The sequence below is a fragment of the Dromiciops gliroides genome, chromosome 5 (assembly GCF_019393635.1).
Source record: "Dromiciops gliroides isolate mDroGli1 chromosome 5, mDroGli1.pri, whole genome shotgun sequence".
Classification (NCBI taxonomy): domain Eukaryota; kingdom Metazoa; phylum Chordata; class Mammalia; order Microbiotheria; family Microbiotheriidae; genus Dromiciops; species Dromiciops gliroides.
Genome location: NC_057865.1, coordinates 8,985,503 through 9,006,156, shown reverse-complemented (window position 1 = coordinate 9,006,156; position 20,654 = coordinate 8,985,503). Strand labels below are relative to the sequence as shown.

The 20,654-nt window shown below is 43.2% G+C and overlaps 1 protein-coding gene across 1 annotated transcript in view; it reads right to left on the bottom strand.

The window, feature by feature from the left end:
• Positions 1–971: 971 nt before the first annotated feature.
• LRRC72 (leucine rich repeat containing 72) overlaps positions 972–20,654 on the bottom strand; it is a 30,223-nt gene continuing 10,540 nt past the window's right edge. The window contains exons 4-9 of the mRNA XM_043965178.1: positions 16,344–16,425; positions 15,013–15,123; positions 9,352–9,444; positions 5,679–5,830; positions 1,558–1,564; positions 972–1,162 (exon numbers count right to left, since the gene is read on the bottom strand). Coding sequence (XP_043821113.1) covers positions 972–1,162; positions 1,558–1,564; positions 5,679–5,830; positions 9,352–9,444; positions 15,013–15,123; positions 16,344–16,425 — 636 coding nt within the window. The remainder of the gene's footprint in view (positions 1,163–1,557; positions 1,565–5,678; positions 5,831–9,351; positions 9,445–15,012; positions 15,124–16,343; positions 16,426–20,654) is intronic.

Here is a 20,654-nt window from a genome sequence, read left to right as displayed (position 1 = left end):
GCAATCAGCGAATGTCCGTCCTTCGATTTTGAAGAGGACCAACATCACAGAGTGACTCGCCAGTGGATCAGATTTAAGGGAGGCAGAGGTGGGCAAAGTCATCAGCCTCAGTCTCCCTGCTAAATGAAGGAGTGTAGTCCAAGGTCATTATTAGTCGTTCCTTTGCAGATGTACCTCTGGTTTCTGGGAGATAGGACAAACACATAGAGAAGAGTTGAAGGCTCTGACAAGCTCCTAAATCCAACTTCAGACCCTTCTAGGAAAAGGAGTAACAGGCTCTGAACTTAAGGGAACAAATGCTGACTTAGGGGAGGCGGCTGGTGAGAGCCCTGCCCACACACCAGAGGTGAGGAGCAGGCTGGCTTCCCACTAGGCTTTTCCACAAGCTTCTTAAAAGACGTCTTCTTGGAGAGGCTTGCTGTCACCCTACCCACCCTGGCCCTCCACTGAGCATGCCTGCTGCAAAGTGACCTGCTGGAATGACACCCCTCATTTGACTGCCTCGAGGCACTAAGGTGATGTAGTGGGCAAAACACTGGACCTGGAGACCAGAAGACCTAGGTAAACCCCCTCTGACACAAGTGCTGTGATCCTTGGCCTGTCACTTCTTGCCTCTAAGACTCAGTTTCCCCATCTATAAAATTTGGACATTGAATTTGTTGGCTTCAGAGGTCTCTTTCTACATCTACTAGCCAATGCTCCCTGCAATAGAAGCATAGATGGCACCTTCCCTACCCTGCAGAGCTTTTGGATGGCTTCCTTACCTTGGCCAAACATTCTCACTTCATTCAGGCCCAAATTTATTTCCTTAGCCCTTAACCTCAGCCATGTTGAAACACCATACCCACTTCCCCTAGTGTCCAGACAGGAATCTGCATACAACATAACACCCTGATGAGCCACATCTAATGTTAATTAAGTGTAATTTCTGAAACATCCTCATGGACAGCTCTGGGGAAAGGGCACAGGCTTTATCTGATCCTGACTGTCGCCCACTCAGCGGGTCTCTCAGCTTTGCTCTCGCAATGCCTCTCGACTCTGGTGGGGACCGTGTCCCAATCCATGAAGCTAAACTGGGTCACAGATCTCTTCATTGACCTCACAAATACTGCATCTTCTGTGTTGTGAAATAAGTTCCTGAAGGGGAAGAAACAAATCAGGGCTGTTAGGTAGAAAACCCCACCCTGAACAATCTGCTCCAAATAAATGTTCTCCTCATTAATATGAGAAGTTCATTCCATCAGCATTACATTAAAAACCCAGTAGGGAGGGGCAGCTAGGTGGTGCAGTGGATAGAGCACAGGCCCTGGAGTCAGGAGTACCTGAGTTCAAATCCGGCCTCAGACACTTAACACTTACTAGCTGTGTGACCCTGGGCAAGTCACTTAACCCCAATTGCCTCACTAAAAAAAAAACAACAAACAAACAAAAAACAAACAAACAAACAAACAAACAAAAACCCAGTAGGGGCAAATCCTAGCCCTGGAGCAGCTTATATCTAAGGTATGTTTTCCCATTTCTTCTGGACCACTGGGATAATGGGCAACTAGCTTTGACTTGGCTCCTAGTTATTTTATGCTAACCATACACCTTGTTTATTTTAACTTCTGCAATTCGATTGGGCCATACTTGGAGTTCAGTTGTTAAAAGTTTATCCTGGGGCAGTTCGGTGGTGCAGTGTATAAAGCACCAGCCCTGGATTCAGGAGGACCTGAGTTCAAATCCAGCCTCACTTGACATTTACTAGCTTTATGACCCTGGACAAGTCACTTAACCCTCATTGCCCCGCCCTCCCCTCCCCCCCCAAATGTATTGCTGTCAGGGATCATGTATTTGCGGTTGTAAGGGAGTTTAAAGATAACCTTGTCCGAGTCTCCAATTTTATTGATAAAGAAACCATAGCTCTGTGACCGTGGGCAAGTCACTTAACCCCCATTGCCTAAAAAAAAAAAAAAAAAAAAAAAAAGAAACCATAGCTCATCCCACGGCTAATAGGTGGTTTTCTAAGTGATTATATGGCCAGAAGGGATCCCATGCATGTTTTAAGGCCCAAATCTCTATTGTCCAGAGCCCATTATATTATAAAAATAGGCAAATGGGGCAGCTAGGTGGCGCAGTGGATAGAGCACTGGCCCTGGATTCAGAAGGACCTGAGTTCAAATCCGGCCTCAGACACTTTACACTTACTAGCTGTGTGACCCTGGGCAAGTCACTTAACCCCAATCGCCTCACCAAAAACAAACACAAATAGTCAAATATAAAAATAGTCAAAATTACATGGTACTACATATGAAGTATAAAATATAATGAGTGGAACAGCATAGGTAATCTAGATTAGAATCAAAAGCATATTTTAGACCCACATTTGATGCAAGATTACAAAAACACTATGTAAGGAAACTACTATTCAATAAAAGCTTCTGGGAAAACCAGTTAGCATTGGGTTAGAAAATCTTCATCTTACACCATATGTCATTATAAATTTCAAGCAGATTAACATCCTAAATATTTAAGAATTGTTTTTAAATGAGAAAAAATATGTTAATTATAGAGATAAGGAAAGATTGTATCTCTTGAACAAAGAAGATAGTATAAAACAGGAAAGGCCGTTAGATTTTATTAGGTGAAAACCTAAGGGTTGATGTGGCAAAATGGATTAACAGGCATCAGGAAGACTGAGGGCTGAGATACTTCCTGCTCAGGGCCCCAGGTACTTCTCTTGTGGCTTGTCAATGATAGAGGGAATTAAACACTGGGAGCTCCACATACAGATAATATATCCAGCACACACATGCACACTCACACATGCACGCACACACACGCACGCGCACACATGCACACAATTGACATTTAAAATCTATAAGGAGGGGCAGCTAGGTGGTGCAGTGGATAGAGCACCGGCCCTGGATTCAGGAGTACCTGAGTTCAAATCCGGCCTCAGACACTTGACACTTACTAGCTGTGTGACCCTGGGCAAGTCACTTAACCCCCATTGCCCCACCAAAAAACCAAAACAAACAAACAAACAAAAAATAAAAATAAAATCTATAAGAATATGACAAAATTGATCAGGATAATCCAATCTCCAGTAGATAGATGGAGGATAAATGAACAAATAATTCCTAAAGGAAGAAACACAAATTGCTAAAAACCACCTGAAAAATTTTTCCAAATGCAAATAACCAGAGAAATGTCAGTAAAGCATCTCTGAAAACCCATGATAGTCCCATTAAACATGAATTTGAAGCCGGTACTTACTTGCTGATGTATTTAGACCCAATCATTTCTAAAATGACAAGAGATTTTAAATTAGTATTTTTAAAACATCTATGCTACATTCAAAAACCTCTATTCTGCGTTTAATAACCGTTAGTAAGTAGTCCTCCCTTCTTTGTTGAGGAGCTCAAAAATTGGCTTACCACAGAATTCCTCTCCTTCCTAAAACTATGTTCTTTATATACAGGATTCCGAAGGAAGGAAGGAAGGAAGAAAGGAAGGAAGGAAGGAAGGAAGGAAGGAAGGAAGGAAGGAAGGAAGGAAGGAAGGAAGGAAGGAAGGAAGGAAGGAAGGAAGGGAGGGAGGGAGGGAGGGAGGGAGGGAGGAAGGAAGGAAGGAAGGAAGGAAGGAAGGAAGGAAGGAAGGAAGGAAGGAAGGAAGGAAGGAAGGAAGGAAGGAAGGAAGGAAGGAAGGAAGGAAGGAAGGAAGGAAGGAAGGAACAGATGAATGAGAGAGCATTTATTAAGCACTCAGCATGTGCCGAGCACTGTGTTGAGGGTGAGGAGAAGCTCGTATTCTTCCATGCTGCTGCCTCCTTAAACACTCCTGTAGCCTAGCTTAGCCATGTCCTTGATTTCTTCTACCTGTATCTTCACTGCACATCAGCCAAGGGTGCGGATGCTCATGTCCTTAATGTCATCACCCAAAAGTATTTGTGCTTCCACAACCTACAACTCAGAAGTTCCTCTATCCGGCCCATCAATTCTGCCTGCACTTCATCCCTCAGTGGGTTTAGTGGTGCTTTCTCTGTCCTCTCCCCAACATCCATTCTCTCTACCCTCCCTGATTGTCCAGGCCATTTGCTCTCTTTTGGTCTCCCTCTTCCTCCATTCAGGGCAACTGCAACTTTCCACTGTGATTGACTCTTCAGTGTCTGGACCCTTTGACCTGTCATAGATTTCCACTCCTACCGTCTCCCTTCCCCACTCCTGTGCCCCCTCCCCACGCACAGGAAGAAGTCCCACAACCATCTTGAATCCACTACACTGTCTCAGCATAGGACCCACCCCATGCTTCTCCCTCTTTCCCCAGCTCCACTCTCCATCCTTTGCTCGAGTCTCTGGGTAAGAGATGGTCTTTCTCCTTGGAAATTCTTTCCCATGTCCTTGATCCCACCCTCTGCTACCATGTCCAGAAGCTTCCCCCTCATTTTCAATCTCTCCTTCTCCATCATTGCCTTCCAAATATGTTCAGCTCTCCCCCAGTCTTTTAAAACCCCTCCCTTCATCCTACCATCCTATACCTCTCCTCCTTCCACAGCCAAACTCGTAGACAAATCCGTTCACATCAGTCACCTCCATTTTCTCCTCTCTACTCACTTCCCAACAAGCCCTTGATATCTGGCTTCCTCAGACTTCAACATTCAACTGGAGCTTCTCCCTCCAAGGCTCAGGATTTTTTTGTTGTCATCCTCCTTGACCCCCTTGCAGCCTTGGACTTGAAGGTTGGATCTGGAGTTACTGGAGGAGCTAGGTTCAAGTCTTTCATTCCATTATTTACTAACCTGGGTGTGCTTCTTAATCTCACTGGATCTCTAGCCCTCGATTGCTCATCGAATTATCCTGACCAAGGGGTAGCTAGGTGGCACAGTGGATAGAGCACAAGCCCTGGATTCAGAAGGACCTGAGTTCATGTCTGGCCTCAAACACTTAATATGTACTAGCTGTATGATCCTGGGCAGGTCACTTAACCCTCATGCCCTGCCCCCCCCCCAAAAAAAGAGTTATCCTGATCTACCTCCAGACCTAGAACCTCAGCTAAATTAAGTCTTCAGTTTCTGCCAGCCCTTTCTTGTTTAAATGGACGTCCTTTTCTTGCCCTAGTAGGCATAGTAGATAAGTGTGTGAAGCCTGGAGCCAGGAAGACCTGAGTTCAAATTAAGCCTCAAATACTTGCTAGCTGAGTGATCCTGGGCAAGCCACTTAACATCTGTCTGTCTCAGTTTTCTCAACTGTAAAAAATGGGTAACATGTAGCTACCTCCCAAGGTTGCTATCTTCATAAAGGAAGATAATATTTCTAAAGAGTTTTGTAAACTTGAAGCACTCTTGAAATGCCAGCTACTGTTACCCATGGGCCTTTCTGCTCAGTGTTGCTCAGAAGTCTCACTTCTCCTGGCCTGGCCTGCTCTTGTCTTTCTTGGGCCCACATCTTAATGGGACATGGAACCATCAGAGTATTTCTGAATCCTTGAATAAAGGGGGAAGTGCCCACAGCACTTGGCACATCCTTGGTGCTTGATAAAAATTTGGTGACTTTGGTGTAATAGTGGCAATCTAGCACTGTCACATCAAAGAAGTGGGGATGGGAAAGCAGAGTCATTCCCCCACCACAGCATCGCTTGGGGCAAAAAGGGATGGGAAGGTTTTTACCCAGAAGCTCCAGGGCCCCCTCCCCCCTGACCCAAGTACCTGAAGCCACTATTGGGCGAGGCTTATAAGGTATCACACACAGTGCCTTATCCACTTTCCTTCCAAATGCGATCGCCTGAATGATACGAGACTTTTCATGGTTAAACATATGTATGGTGGTTCTTCTTTCTTTTAATGTAATCTCTAAGAAGGGGAAGATTTAGAATAACTATCTCCTATTGAATGACCCAGTCCACATTTGCATTTTTTAACAAAAAAAATCTATTTTCTAAAAGGATTTCAGTCACTGAGGCAGTAAGGTGGCAGTAAGGGAGATAGACAGAACACTGGACTTGGAACCAGTGTTAGATTAGAACCTGAAACACCATGTCTAGCTGTGTGACCCTGAGCAAGTCACTTAACCTCTGTCAGCCCCAGTTTTCTCATCTGTAAAATGAAGGCAATAACAACACCTAGTTCACAGTGCTGTTGAGAGGATCAAAGGAATTAATATATGTAAAGTGCTTTGCAAACCTTAATGTGTGTGTGAGCAAAATAGATATATGTACATATATGTATATATATATATACATACATATATTTCCATGTAAAATATATGCATACACACATTTATAATTTTACATTTATATAATATATATTTTAAAATGATGAACGGAACTCAATTTACACATGTTTGGTATTGGGACACTGATATCAAATAAGCGCTGGTTAGAAGATGCTCTGGTCAGGCTGTAATTGAGCAAATATGATTCCTAACTCTTCCATTTTTACTACATTTTAAAAAGTTGAGATTCTCCGTAAAGTTGGGATAAATTTAGGATTAAACAATCGAGGAGGCAGATTTTAAGGCACTTGAGAATTTTGCATGAATGGAGCAAACACTCACAGCATCACCAGCCTTTCAAATTAAGTGATTTGAGGCCAAAGAAAGTGAACTTGTTTTAAAGCAATTCCCCTCTGGAGGAGTCCTTCTGTGTGTTAGAAGTAAAAACGGAAGCGATCTCGGCCAGGGCTCTCGATACGAACAGAGGAAAGGAGTGGCCACACTATTAGACAAATGGGGCGGGGGGATAAGACAACTGCGGTATGCCTTTCTTCTTTAAAGCTTAGAATTCACTTAAAACCCTGCATCTATGACACGAAAGGTTTGACCTATGTACGCTCTAAGGTCCCTTCTTACTGGATCAGTCCATTCTTCTTATTCTTTAGTCATGTCAGACTCTTCATGACCCCATCTGGGGTTTTCTTGGCAGAGATACTGGAGTGGTTTGCCACTTCCTTCTCCAGCTCATTTTACAGATGAGGAAACTGAGGCAAACAGAGTGAAGTGACTTACCCAGGGTCACACAATGAATGAGTATCTGAGGCTGGATTTGAACTCAGAAAGAGAAGTCTTCCTGATTCCAAGCCCAGTGCTCTATGTACTGAGCCACCTGGCTGCCCCTGTAATTTCTACCTGCGGCATATTTGGTTTCTTTACTCATCCATTCATTTACCATTAGTTCATTAGTTTATTCCCTAATTTTTTGATTCATAAGCTTCTCGTGAGTAGGGATTGTTTTGTTCTTTGATTTTGTGTCCTCGGGGCCTAGAATGGTGTCAGGCATGTTGCAGGCATTTCTTAAATGCTTGTTCACGAATGACCTGATTGGTTTACACATGCAATGAGCCACAAGAGGGAGTAGTAAAAGCCTGAACAAAACTCACAAGACACCAATAGTGTTACTAGAATGAAGTTACTGATCTTCCCTGTGGCTTAAAAAAATCAGCCTCATTTTTTTTTCATTCCCAGCTTTATCCTCCATTTATTTCCACTCCCCACTCTCTATCCTTGATTGAATCCCATCCATTTGTGTCATCATGGGTTACGATCTGGGGGACACGGCCGATTCCTTGGTAGGAATGATTGTACCATGCACGAGGCTTGTTTTCCCTCCCTACCACAAAGTCTTCATTGGCCCAAAGCTAAGGCTCCTGCTCCTGCCAGATTCCTGATTGCCTAGGGCGTAGTATAATGATGATCATCATCATTTCTAACAGGTCTAGAATGGCTTAAGGTGCGCAAAGCACCACACACACATATACACATCTTATTGGATTCTCACAGCAGTCCTGTGAGGTAGGTGTTGTTAACATTCCCAATTTATAAATAAGGAAACTGAAGCTCAGATAGGGTGACTTGCCTAGGGATACATAGTTATTAAGAATCTGGGGTGGGATTTGAACTCAGGTCTACTGGACTCCCAGTCCAGTGCTCTACCTTCCTCATACATGACCAGCCTACAAAGAGTTCACAGTCTTCAGACTTAGCAGATGCCTTATTGCTATGCATTTCACCACAAATCACACACCCTGGTCACCACAATTCTGTTGGGAGAAGGGGGGAGGGGTCAGGGAACCATCTCTACCTAGCTCACTGCTGGATCCCTGCTGCGTATTCTTTTCAGACCAGAGCTAAGCAACTTCCTTGGATTAACTGTACCGTGGCTCATGAGGGCCTCATTTCATTCTTTTTTTTTTTTTTTTTTTTAGTGAGGCAATTGGGGTTAAGTGACTTGCCTAGGGTCACACAGCTGGTAAGTGTTAAGTGTCTGAGGCCGGATTTGAACTCAGGTACTCCTGACTCCAGGGCCGGTGCTCTATCCACTGTGCCATCTAGCTGCCCCTGCCTCATTTCATTCTAATTATGAATATCAAGGGTCAGACTAGCCTGAGTCAGGCCCAGCTTCCCTATTTAGTCCAATCATCTCACTTTCCCATTGAGGCTAGCACTTTAATTGCTAGTTATTATTATAGGGGATATCACTCAAGGTCACACAGGTGATAAGTATCAGAGACAGGATTTGAACACAGGGCATGCTGACTCAAATCCAATGCTCTGTCAATTATACCTCAGACACTCACTAACTAGGCAATTCCTAGGCAAATCATTTTATAATAATAACACCTACCTCCTGGGGTGGGGGGGCAGCCAGATGGCAAAGTGTATATCGTGCTGGGAGTCTGGAAGACTCCTCTTCCTTAATTCAAATCTGGCTTACTAGTTGTGTGACCCTGGGCAAGTCACTTCATCCTGTTTGCCTCAGTTTCCTCATCTGTAAAATGAGCTGGAGAAGGAAATGGCAAACCACTCCAATATCCCTGCCAAGAAAACCCCAAATGGGATCAGGAAGAGTTGGATACAACTGAAGTGACCCAACAACAACAACAAAACCTCCCAGGGGTGTTGTAAGAATCAAATGAGGTAATAATTGTAAAGCATTTCTAGTGAGCATATTACATGGCATGTAAATGCGATTATTACATGCACTGACTCTTTCTGGCAGAACTTACCAGAGCTGGTCTCTTCTGGAATAGTCTTTGAAACCCCAACACCATGACTAGGCACTTTGTGGCATCAGAGGACTTTAATGAAGACCACAATGATTCCATTGGGCAGGGGGCAGTTAGGAAGCACCACAGGGCCCAGAATTTGGGGCTTGCAGCTAGGAAGATCTGATTTCAAATCAGACCTCAGAAGCCTCCTAGCCATGTGACCCTGAGCAAGTCACTTAACCTCAATCAGCCCCAGTTTCCTTAATTCTACTTTCCAAGATTGTGATGAGGACTTAATGAAACAGTATTTGCAAAGCTCTCTATGATTGCTTGCTATTACTTTAAGTTGCTACAGTCTTTCAAGGTTCCTCTGGAATCTGAGTCCTTACCTTTCCTGTCAAGTAGCCACAAGGATGGAAGATGATAGACTGTATACATGCGATACTGCTTTGCATCCTGGGATAAAGGATTCCGATACAGATCTGCAAAGGGAGAGTCCAAAACAAGCACAGGAAGTCTTATATGTGACAAATCCTGTCTATGGCGTGATCTTGGGTAAGTCCCTTAACCATCCCTGGACCCAGGTTCCTCATCTGTAAAATGCTAACAGTATCTCCTTAACAGGATTGTTGTGAAGATCAATTGAGACAATGGATGTGAGCGCTTTATGCACCTTCAAGAACTATAGAAATATTGATGATGGTGGTGGTGGTGATGGTGGTGGTAGTGGTAATGCTATAGGTAACCAGGAAGCCATCAGCTTTGGTGGAATGTTGACCCTTAGGGAAGACCTGAGTTTAAAGAACTCTGATACCTAGCTATGTGACCCTGGACAAGTCACAAACTCATCCTGAATTTCCTCATATATAAAATGACGGAGTTAAGCTTGGTGACCACCTAGTTCTAAATCTATAATCCGATGATGTCACTCCCCATGGTGACTTAGTTTCCTCTACAAAAGGAGGGTTACCTGAAGCAGTCTCTGAGGTCCCTTCTAGCTCCAGACCTGAGCCTATGACACCATTCAAAGCAGACTTCCACTTCAGGAGTCTTTAGTGTGCATAGAGACACAATCTTATCCCCTTCTCCCAGACTTTCTGCTTCTTCCCTTCTGGTAAGAGCTGCCATGTTGGGAGCACTTAAAGTTTTTCAGAATGCACTACTTCCTTTGAGCTGGGGGACATGGCTGCTGGCATTCCAAGTTCAGTCAAGTCTGAACTTGGATTTCTGTAGTCATTTTTATATAGAAACATTGTAGCAAGCATCGGACTGGCCCCAGATTCCAAGTATCCTTGTTTAGGGTGCACTAATCCAGGATCTAACTGCTGTTTGCCACACTGTTTCCAAGGGAAAATTCATGAATTGCTAGGTCTAAACCAGGACTAGAAAAAGCACTCAGGGGACACACCCATCTGGGACCTAGAGCCTGCCTCTAACAAGGACTAAGCATCCCTAAGAAGCCCATCTGTGGTGTCTTTGGTGGGTTTTCATCTGAAAGTTCTATTTCTGGCAGGAAACAGTAAAAATGATGAATTTGTAGTAAGAAGATCCATCTCATCCAGTTACTAAGTGTAGGACCATTGGCAAGTCATTCAAAATCTCTGGGATTCAGTTTCCTCTTCTTTTTTTTTAGTGAGGCAATTGGGATTAAGTTACTTGCCCAGGGTCACACAGCTAGTAAGTGTTAAGTGTCTGAGGCCGGATTTGAACTCAGGTACTCCTGACTCCAGGGCCGGTGCTCTATCCACTGCGCCATCTAGCTGCCCCAGTTTCCTCTTCTTTAAAAAATGATGGAATGGCCTAGATTAAAGCTTCTTAAGCTGTGGGTCTCGAACCCACATGGGGTCATGTAACAGAATGTGGGGACATGAAAAACTTGCCGACAGTAAAAGGTTCTGTATGCCTCTTTTGTATGCCTATTTACCTGGGGTCAACATGAAAAGTTCCTGGGCAAAAAAGGGGTTGTGAGTAGGAAAAGTTTGAGAAGCCTCGGTCTAGATGACCATAGAGGTCCCTTCCAGAGCTAAATGTACACTTATCCCATCCTCCCCCCAGCTTTAACTTTGGTCCGGTCCCATAGACGGACTTGACCAGGACCTTGGAGGTAGGAGAATAGACTTGCCAAAGGTCATACCAGCAGAAAATGAAAGGTCCAGGATTCAAAATCAGGTCCTTTGACTCCAAATCCCATGACTCACCCCATGTCATCCAGCTGGCATGCTAGAGAGCCAAGATCTGAACCCAGGTGCTCTGATTCCTGAACTAGGGCAGATTGCACTATCGTAGGTCATTGAAGTGGATGAGTGCCCTTCTAAATGCCCATGGAGGGTCATGGTGATCTGATATAACAAAAAAGGTGAAGCGATCATGTCAAAGGGGATGGTATAGGTGGTGGTGGTGGTCGTGGTGGTGGTAGTAGTAATGGTGGTAGTAGTAGTAGTAGTGATGGTGACAGTAGTAGTAATATTAATGCTAGTAGTAAGATGCTGTTTCTATAGGGCTTTAAGGTTTGCAAAGTACTTTGCTTATACATTGGATAAAGCCCTGGGTCAGAAGTCAGGAAGACCTGACTTTACATCTGGTCTCCCACTCTTACTGTGTGACCTTGAGCAAGTCACTTAACCTATGTTAAACCTTCCAGGGTTCTTGTGAGGATTGAATAAGAGTTGAACAAAGCATTCTACAAACTTCCAAGCACTATATAAACACTATTATTATTCTCTCATTCCTAAGTACCCCCCCCACACACACAAGACATATACCACAGGCAATTCTGTCACCATTTTACAGATTAGGAAACTGAAAATCAGAGAGGCTAACTGCTCACTCAGCTCAGTAGTGTCTGAAGCCAAATTCAAAATAGAATCTTTCAGAATACAGCTTTGTTGTGCTTCCTCTTTAAGTAGAGGGGAAAACTGGAAAAAAAAAAAAAGCTCCAAATGGCCCTACATGGCCCTGGGTGGCTATCTACGCAGCCCAGATGACTTGTTCTGCATTTGCTCAGGGGGTTATTGTGGCTTATTGCCTTCTACAGGTATCATTCTGGGGAAAAACAAAAACAAATCCGCGTCTGATTTTAAAGACTGAGCCAGCCAGCAGATGGCAGCAGCACAAAGAGCTTTGCTCTGAGCCATCCCTGTTTGCTAGGGATGGGAAACAGCAATAGGCTGGGGTAGCAGAAGGCAGGCAGGTGCAGAAGGTCTGTAGAAATTAGCAGGCCATTTAAACACCCTGATCTTTTGCATATGCCTGTTTATCTAGCTGCATCTCTACCTTCTTTTGCGAACTCTGGAAACCCCAGTATGGTCCATCCACATCGCCATACATGGGAAGTATTGGCCTCATTCGGGGATCTCAGAGAGACAGGCACAAACACTTGAAAAAGGCATTTCCTCATTGAGCATCTGCCTTGTCCATGCTTTTGCATTTGAATTTTCAGCCTTGATTTTTTTCCTCCATGTGTGAGAGTTTTGCACAAACCAGAGACTAACACCCCAGAAGTCAGACTAATGCCAACAGCATCTCAAAGATGTAAGAAGCTGCCCTGAGTTCCTAGAATTATGACTTAATAAATAATCTCTACACTAAGAACAGGTTGTACTCATACTAACTTATTCTATGAGTCTCACCGTAAAGGAAAATGGAAAGGACAGTCCTGTGGATAAAAGAATATTCGCCCAGACGTTGGTGAAACTGATTTACTTTGGTTTTGAAAAAAACAAACAAACAACTCTGTGATTTGGCATCTTTGCTTTGGAATTTGACTTGTTTTCCACTCTACTAAAAATATCAGAGGAGGAAGGAAAGTTTTATTTTTCAAGACCTTCCCCCTCCTAACCTATTAAACCCCCAGTATGTGGGATTTATGAGTTTAGGATTGATGATACTGAATTTCCATAAATTATATTTCCAAGATATGAAATCAGTTTCCTGTGTCTGAATGTTTGGAAAGTCTGGCATGATGTATAGGCACATTCCTTAAGGAAAGATGAAGTGGAATTGCTCACACTTTCACTTTCAATAGGTTAATTTGATTTAATCCACCTCCCCTGGAGGCTACTTAAGACTGCACACACCTTGTTGGCGCCAGCGCTGTCTTGTTCGTGCTTATTTGAGATTCAGAATAGGAGTAATTTTCATTTACCAAACAATATATCAAAACTGACTGTACCAGCTTCAAGCATGTGCTTGAGGAAAGATAATTTCTTGCATGTGGAAGGAAATCTATTACCAAAAAAGAAGCAGAAAACTGAACAATTGATCCTACTTTGCTATCAGTATAATAGCTTTATTTTTTTCAGACAAAACTTTTATGGAGCTATAAAGAATTATCTTTTGTTTTCAAAGATCTACTTTGAAATCTCTTGTTGATCTCAGAACATATCTACACATTTAATCTGTAGGTAGGCAATCCTAAAGGTTAAATGAACCCACAGGTGTCATGGTTTGGGAACAGGGTGACATTTTTCCTTCTTCTTCTTCTTCTTTTTTTTTTTTTTGCGGGGGCAATGATGGCTAAATCACTTGCCCAGGGTCACACTGCTAGTAAGTGTTAAGTGTCTGAGGCCGTACCTGAACTCAGGTCCTCCTGAATCCAGGGTCAGTGTTTTTTTCCACTGTGCCACCTAGTTGTCCCAACAGAATGACTTTTTGACAGTTTGGATAAAGGAATTAAAATCACAAAGAATTCTGAAGTGTGAAATCCTGTAGCATCTCTAGTCATAAATGCTATGGACATGGGCAATGCTAAAATACATAAGGAAATTATTCTTCAGTGCTTCTCTTATGAAGAATTATGTGCTGGGATGGACATCTTAAGAGAATTTGTGATCAAACACTCTTGATCAGTGAAAGTATCTAATCTCTTTGGCATGAGCCAGAGGTCAATGTTGCAAAAAATATCCTTGTTTCTTTTAACTAAGTCAAGAAGACTAAAAAAAAAAAAAATTTGACATTAAAGTCTCCTTGATAGCTATGAAAAAGCCACTCCTCCCAATTAAAAAAATGGAAACACTCATAATAGACCATGGTGGAGTTAGGGATGAGATTTTGGTTATTCACATTAGGGACTTTCATGCTTCTCCCATGACAGTTTATGTGTGTTCTTTTTTTTATCTGGTTAATATAACCAGTAAAGAAAATTTAGCCCATCTACATTTATTGTGTTTTCTACTGTGTGGTGAACACTATCTTAGCCACACAGCTTCCATGGTTTTCTGTCTTAAAAGTATAATCACAGCTTGTTCTTTGTAATAAAGTAAAAGACTGGGGGCAGATAGGTGGTGCAGTGGATAAAGCACTGGCCCTGGAGTCAGGAGGACCTGAGTTCAAATCCAGCCTCAGACACTTGACATTTACTAGCTGTGTGACCCAGGGCAAATCACTTAACCCTCATTGCCCTGCCAAAAAAAAAAAAGAGAGAAATTAAAAGACTAAAAAGATCTGAATTCATTATACCCACTTCAAGAATCTGAGAAGAATCCAATGCCACAACATTCTGAACCACTCCACCAGAATATATTCAAATTCACCCTTTTTCTTTCCTTCCTTGGTATATCTATGGCACTTTGTTCACCATTTTCTTATGATACTCTCAGATTGTGCATTGTAGTAGAGGGGTGTGTGTGTGTACAAGAAGAATTATAAGATCTAGGGTTAGAGGGTACTTTAGAGCCTATCTAGTTCAACCCCTTCTTTTTTTGGATGACAAGCCTGGGTTTGGGTACAGGCCAAGGTTCTAAGTCAAGTTCTCTTCATGCCCTGGCATCACCTCTAGACTGTAAGCTCCAGGGGGGCAGGAACTGTACCCATCTCTGTATCCCCCACCTCACTCCCAGCACCATGATTTGAATGCAACATACTCAGTAAATATTTCCAATGGAAGTGCCTACAATCCATTTTTCTTAAAGGTTAAGCACCAATTAATGGCAATAATTTTCATCTTCCAGCTGAAATGGAAGGAATTTCTACGTAAGTAAATTTAGACAGTCATAAAAAAAGTGGGGTGGATTTTCTCATGGGCTCATTTTAGGAGTTTTCTTTGGCCATACTTAGTGTCCTCAGGTTGTTCATTAACTTCAGTTCATCCACGACAGCGTCAAGATTCTTCAGCTGGTTGTTGTGAAGCATGAGGACATTCAGGGAGACCAGGTGTCGGAGGCCTGAAAGAGAGCATCAGGGGAAGGATAAGGGGACGGTTTCCTCAAAAGTCTTTGCTGATGATAAATCAAAAGCAAATGTACCATTGACTTTTTTTAAAGAGCATGGTGTGTTTTGAAGCTCATGGAGAAAGGGTTTGATTTTGAAAGCAGGCTGATGGTACTTGGACGGAACACTGTAAAAGAAGAGTTCTAGATCTCAATGAAGCCTGGAATTTGAGGACAGAGCACAGACCTTGAAGCTGGGAAGCTGCCTTAGATACTTGAAAGCTGTATGACTTTGGACATAATACTTAACCTCTCTGGGACTCAGTTTCCTCACCTGTAACATGAGAAGGTTTAACTCAATGACCGCTGTTGTCTCTTTTAGCTTTATCTCTATCATCCTAATAATCCTTAAGGTGGGAATTGGGAGATCCACATGTGGTCTATAGGCTTTTTCTTTCTTTTTTAATACTACCTGTCTACCTGCTTCTCAACCAACATACAGTTTTGGCCACCACGCTCATACTTGAAGCCTTTCCAGACAGGCATTATCTGCAAGGGTTTGCCCTCACACCATCTTCTAGAATTCAAGGTCACCTACATAGCCCAAAAGGCATTGGAAGAGGTCAGCAAGGGAGACAGGGGATGAGAGTCCAATGAAAATAATTCAATGGGGAGTTATTAATGAGGCTGTGAAAATGCTGAAGACTTTTTAGGGGCTCTGTTTAACTATAGTCTAACATTCCTCATAGCTTCTTTTTTTTGTTTTTAGTGGGTTTTTTTTTGCAGGGCAATGGAGGTTAAGTGACTTGCTCAGGGTCACACAGCTAGTAAATGTCAAGTGTCTGAGGCTGGATTTGAACTCAGGTCTTCCTGAATCCAGGGCTGGTGCTTTATCCACTGTGCCACCTAGCTGCCCCACCATAGCTTCTAAAAATAGGGTTGATTGGAACCCATCCAGTTGATGTCCAAGTAGACAGTCAAATAGTGAAACTTAATAATAATTTTTTTCCAGTTGGAGAACTGCCCCCATTAAGTTGGGACTGCTATCCAGGAGTGGAACACCAAGGATGGAAACACACCAATACTGAGAGTGACAGAACCTTGTAACCCATTTGGTGTTTGCAACAGAAACTTGAATTTTCAAGGACATTCATGTGTCTGAAGGTCAAAGTTCATTTTGAAAACAGTTTCATTAGGAATATTTTTGAAAAGAAAGTTGACATGGGATGCCATACCTTCTATCGCATAGAGGCTGTTGTTGTCCAGGTAAAGTTCTACCAGACAAGGATTTCTTAGCAGAAATCTGATGTCTTGGAGCTGAAAAAGGAGAAGTACAAAATAAAGTCTTCTATTGCTATCTCAGGGATTTCTTAAGTGTTTGCTTAACATACATTTCTCTTTTTGCTTTTGTTTGAACAGCATATACATTTCCCAGAGTCATGCCTTTTAACTAAAAAGAAAAGATGGGAAAAAACAGCTCAGGAAAACTAAGACATCAAATGAGCTGACAGGATTCGCCACACTGCACACCCATAGCCACCCCCAGCCTCTGCAAGGAAGAGCAGAAGTGATAGCGTTATAATCAATCTTTCCTTTGTGAAGCCCACTAGGCTTTACAAACTCCTTTCCTCTCCACAACCCTGTGAGGATGATAGCAAAGTATTAGTATCCTCATTTTATCCATGAGGAAACGGAGGCTCAGAGATGTGTTGTGAGTTGTCCAAGGAAACACAACTGTAGGGCACAGTGCTAGGCACCCAGGGACAGCATGACATTCTTAGGTTTACAAAGTGCTTTCTTGGCATTAGTACTCTCAGATGATTAGTGCAGGTGCCCACAACGGCAAGACCAACCTGCTTGACCCAAATTAGTAGTGGATGGACAACAGCCCAGAGCTGTCCAGTGAGCATTACTTATTTGGAAGTGAACTTGACAGTGAATACTGAACAGAAACTTCACTGATAATCACATTATTCAACAGCAGACCCTGTCATTATAATCATAATCACACAACTGACCAAAAAATTGTAGAGAATGGAAGGTGGCATTCTGCCTTTTGCTGCTAACCGTAAAAAACGTATTTGACTTAAGGAAGCAAAACTACGCCATGAAGGCTCTCCTCCAACATAGGGTCTCCCACATACATGTAGGATTCATACCAGATTCCTCTATAATACAACCTTCTCATTCAACCCAAATCGCTCTTTGCCAAAGTCATCAGTGATCCAGTTGGGAAACTTAATGGTTTTGCCCCCCTCAATCCTGATCCTCCTTGAGCTCTCTGCAGTCCTCAACACTGTCCATCACCCCCCTCTCCTGGATACTCTCTTCTCTTTAGAGTTTCAGGACACCCCTCTCTCCTGCTTCTCCTCCTACCTGTCTGACTGCTCCTTCTGTCTCCTTGGCTGATCTTCATGTCCCCTAAGTGGGTATTTACTAAGTTCTATCCTGGGCCCCCATCTCATTGCATTCTAGACCACACCAACTGGTGGTCTCATTAGCTCCCATCAGTTCAGTTAGGATCCCTGTATAGATTATTCCCATATCTTCCTATCTAGCACACGTCTCTCTCCTCAGCTTCAGTATCATGTATCTCTGATGATATCTTGAACATCTTGAACAGGATGTACCACAGACATCTCAAATTCAACATGTCCAAAAGAGAACTCATTTGCTTTCCCCCAAAACCTTCCCTGCCCCTCCTCAACCTTTTTTGTTGCTAATGTTCTCTCCCTCTACCAATTATCTGGAATTTGCCTATCTATATCCATATTGTGTCACCCATTAAAATATCAGATCCTGGAGGTCTGGGATGGTTTTTCATCTTTTGTCTTTTCATGCTCTGAAGCAATGCCTCACAATGCCTCTTTAACCCAGTCTGGTATTGAATAAATGCTTGCCTTATTGCAATGTTTTATTGAAGATTCCAGGCAAATCTCTTCTCCTTAGATCTTCTCTAGCTTTTGAAAGCCAGTTAATGCCTTAGTTTTATGTCCCCCAAACATGGTGCTACAATTGGACCCTTCTAGCCACTCAATCACAGAATTCCAGGATCTCAGAGTTGAAAAGTACCTCAGTGGCATCTATTTCAATGGAAGCCTTAATAGGAATCGCCACTGCAATACACCTGCCAGTGGTTCTCCAGCTTCTGCTTTAGGATTCCTCCTGAGGAGGAGCCCAACACCTCCCAAAGCAGGGCAGGCCACTCTGGGGTGGCTCTCATGGTGAAGAAGTGCTAAGAGCCACTAAGCCTAAACAGGTCTTGTTACAGTGTCTACCCTCACGGACATAGTTCTGCCCTCTTGCACATCTATAAAACCATCATCATGTCCCTCAGCCCCTCCAGTGGTCTTTTCTCCAGGCTAAACATGGCCAGTCTGTATGACCAATCTTCTGTTGGCATGAACTCAAGGCCCTTCACTATCCTGGTTGTCCCCCCACCCCTGCCCCGTGGACCCTCCCCACTTTGCCAACATCCTTCCTGAAGTGTGGTGTACAGGATAGACCCCAATAACTCTAAATGAGGTCTGAACAGTATAGAGGTCAGCCCTGGCACCAGCTTGGACACTACTAGTCGCATGGCCTTGGACAGACCACTTTGACCCTCTCATCTATAAAAAGAGAGGGTTAGAACATCTGATTTCTCTGATGCCTTCTAGCTCTAAACTGCCGTGATTCGAAATCCATGCTAAGTTTTGAATGATCACTTGCTTCAATACAAACTTTGTGTTGAGCCCCATCCCTACCAAAGCTTGTCAGCCTTGCATGGAAATGATGGATTGATTACAACCTTCTGTGAGCGACTGGGGAAAACATGTTCTCCATGTCAGAAGCAGAATGCCTGGAGCTTTGGAGGCTCCAGACACCTACCTCCATCTCTCTTCTTCCAGCTAGTGTGGGGCCCTGGAAGCTCTTCCCCACCCACCTCTGAGGTCATCAGCACAGGCCAGCTAAGAAGGGCTTTGGTGGGCCCTCTTCTCTCCCCAGCAGTCTGCCTGCTTCTTTGCCCCCCTCCACTGAACATCACTCATTCACAGGAAGCTCACCTCTTTCTGAATTACATCTAAATTAGCAACTGTTAACAGAATTGGTTTTTCCCCTTATTTATTTTGAACTTAACAAGCACCAAATAAAAAGAGCATTGTCAGATACCCTGTGGAACAGAAGGGGAGGACTGTACATAAAACTGCAGCTCTATCTTCTGTAGGATGTGGACCAGTGATGACATCACATGGGCACCTCAGAGATGCAGATTGCAGCTCCTCCATGCCTGTCTATCTTGTACCTCTCTCGTCTACCACCTCCCACAGGTTTGCAGCAGGGACTCCTCCCGGAAGGCTGGGGACAGCCCTCATTTTCTGCTCACTCCCAGAGGACACCAGGGAGGCACAGGGGCAGGGCACCTGGTATTCTCTTTCTCTCAAGTCACCATCTATCTTTGTTTTTTTGTTTTAATTTTTTTAATTAATAAGCATTTATTTTCTCCTGGCCCTACTTCTTTGCATTGGAAAAAACTATGAAGAAACTAGACCTTCTATGTTGCTGGACACTATACCAACAAGACCCTGTCTTCAGTCCTCCCTCACAGCACCTTCCTGGGCTTATTTCTCACTTCTTGTTCTCTTAGGGATACTGAATTTAAATGTTTTGGAGATGGAGTTCCACAATTGACAGTCAGATAATAACAGACAGATTCTAGATCATCAAAAATGACCCCTTCTGTCTGGGAGAAGTTGGGGGTCAGTCTATGAGCTCTGTAATTTCCCAAAGGCCATCACCCCATGCAGGGCATTGTCCCTGTCTCTTCCCATAATTAGAATGCTCTCCCTCCTCACCCTGACCGAGCTGCTCAGGCTGCTTTCGAATACTTGATGAAATTCTTGCTACTGGACCAGAGGGCTCTGGAAGAGGGAGCGAGGCTGGTGACTTTGCACAGCCCACCCTCACTTAAATTCAATTCACTGCAAGTTATGACATTACCCGATGTCATGGTCTTCTCCAACAAGGAATGACAGACAACAACAAAATTTCATCTCCTTGAGAAGCCTTTACTGATCCCCCTTTTCCCTTCTCTTTATTAACTATCATCAATTTATCCTGAGTATTAATTTGTCTATTTGCATGTCGTCTCACCCATTAGATGATGAATCCCTGAAGTCAGGGACTGGTTGTTGTTTTGTTTTTGCCTTTCTTTGTATCCCCAGCATTTAACTTGTGTCTGGCACTCACTGGGTGCTTAATAATTGCTTGTTGACTTGATTTGATTTGACTCACCTTCTCTTGCTCAATCCTGAACCCAACTGATCATAAAGCACAATTTTTAGGGACAACTACTGAGTCCTCTGACTTGAAAAATTAAATTATAGCTTCTTCTGACACCACACGTCACAATTTACAATGCACATTTCTCAGGACATGCCATTAAGGTAGTGGGCAGTGTGAGTATTATTATTATTATTATCCCTACTTCACCGATGGAAATAGGCTTCAAAAGGTCAGGTGAATTGAATTAGACTACCCTTCCCTTCTTGAAAACGATTCAGCAA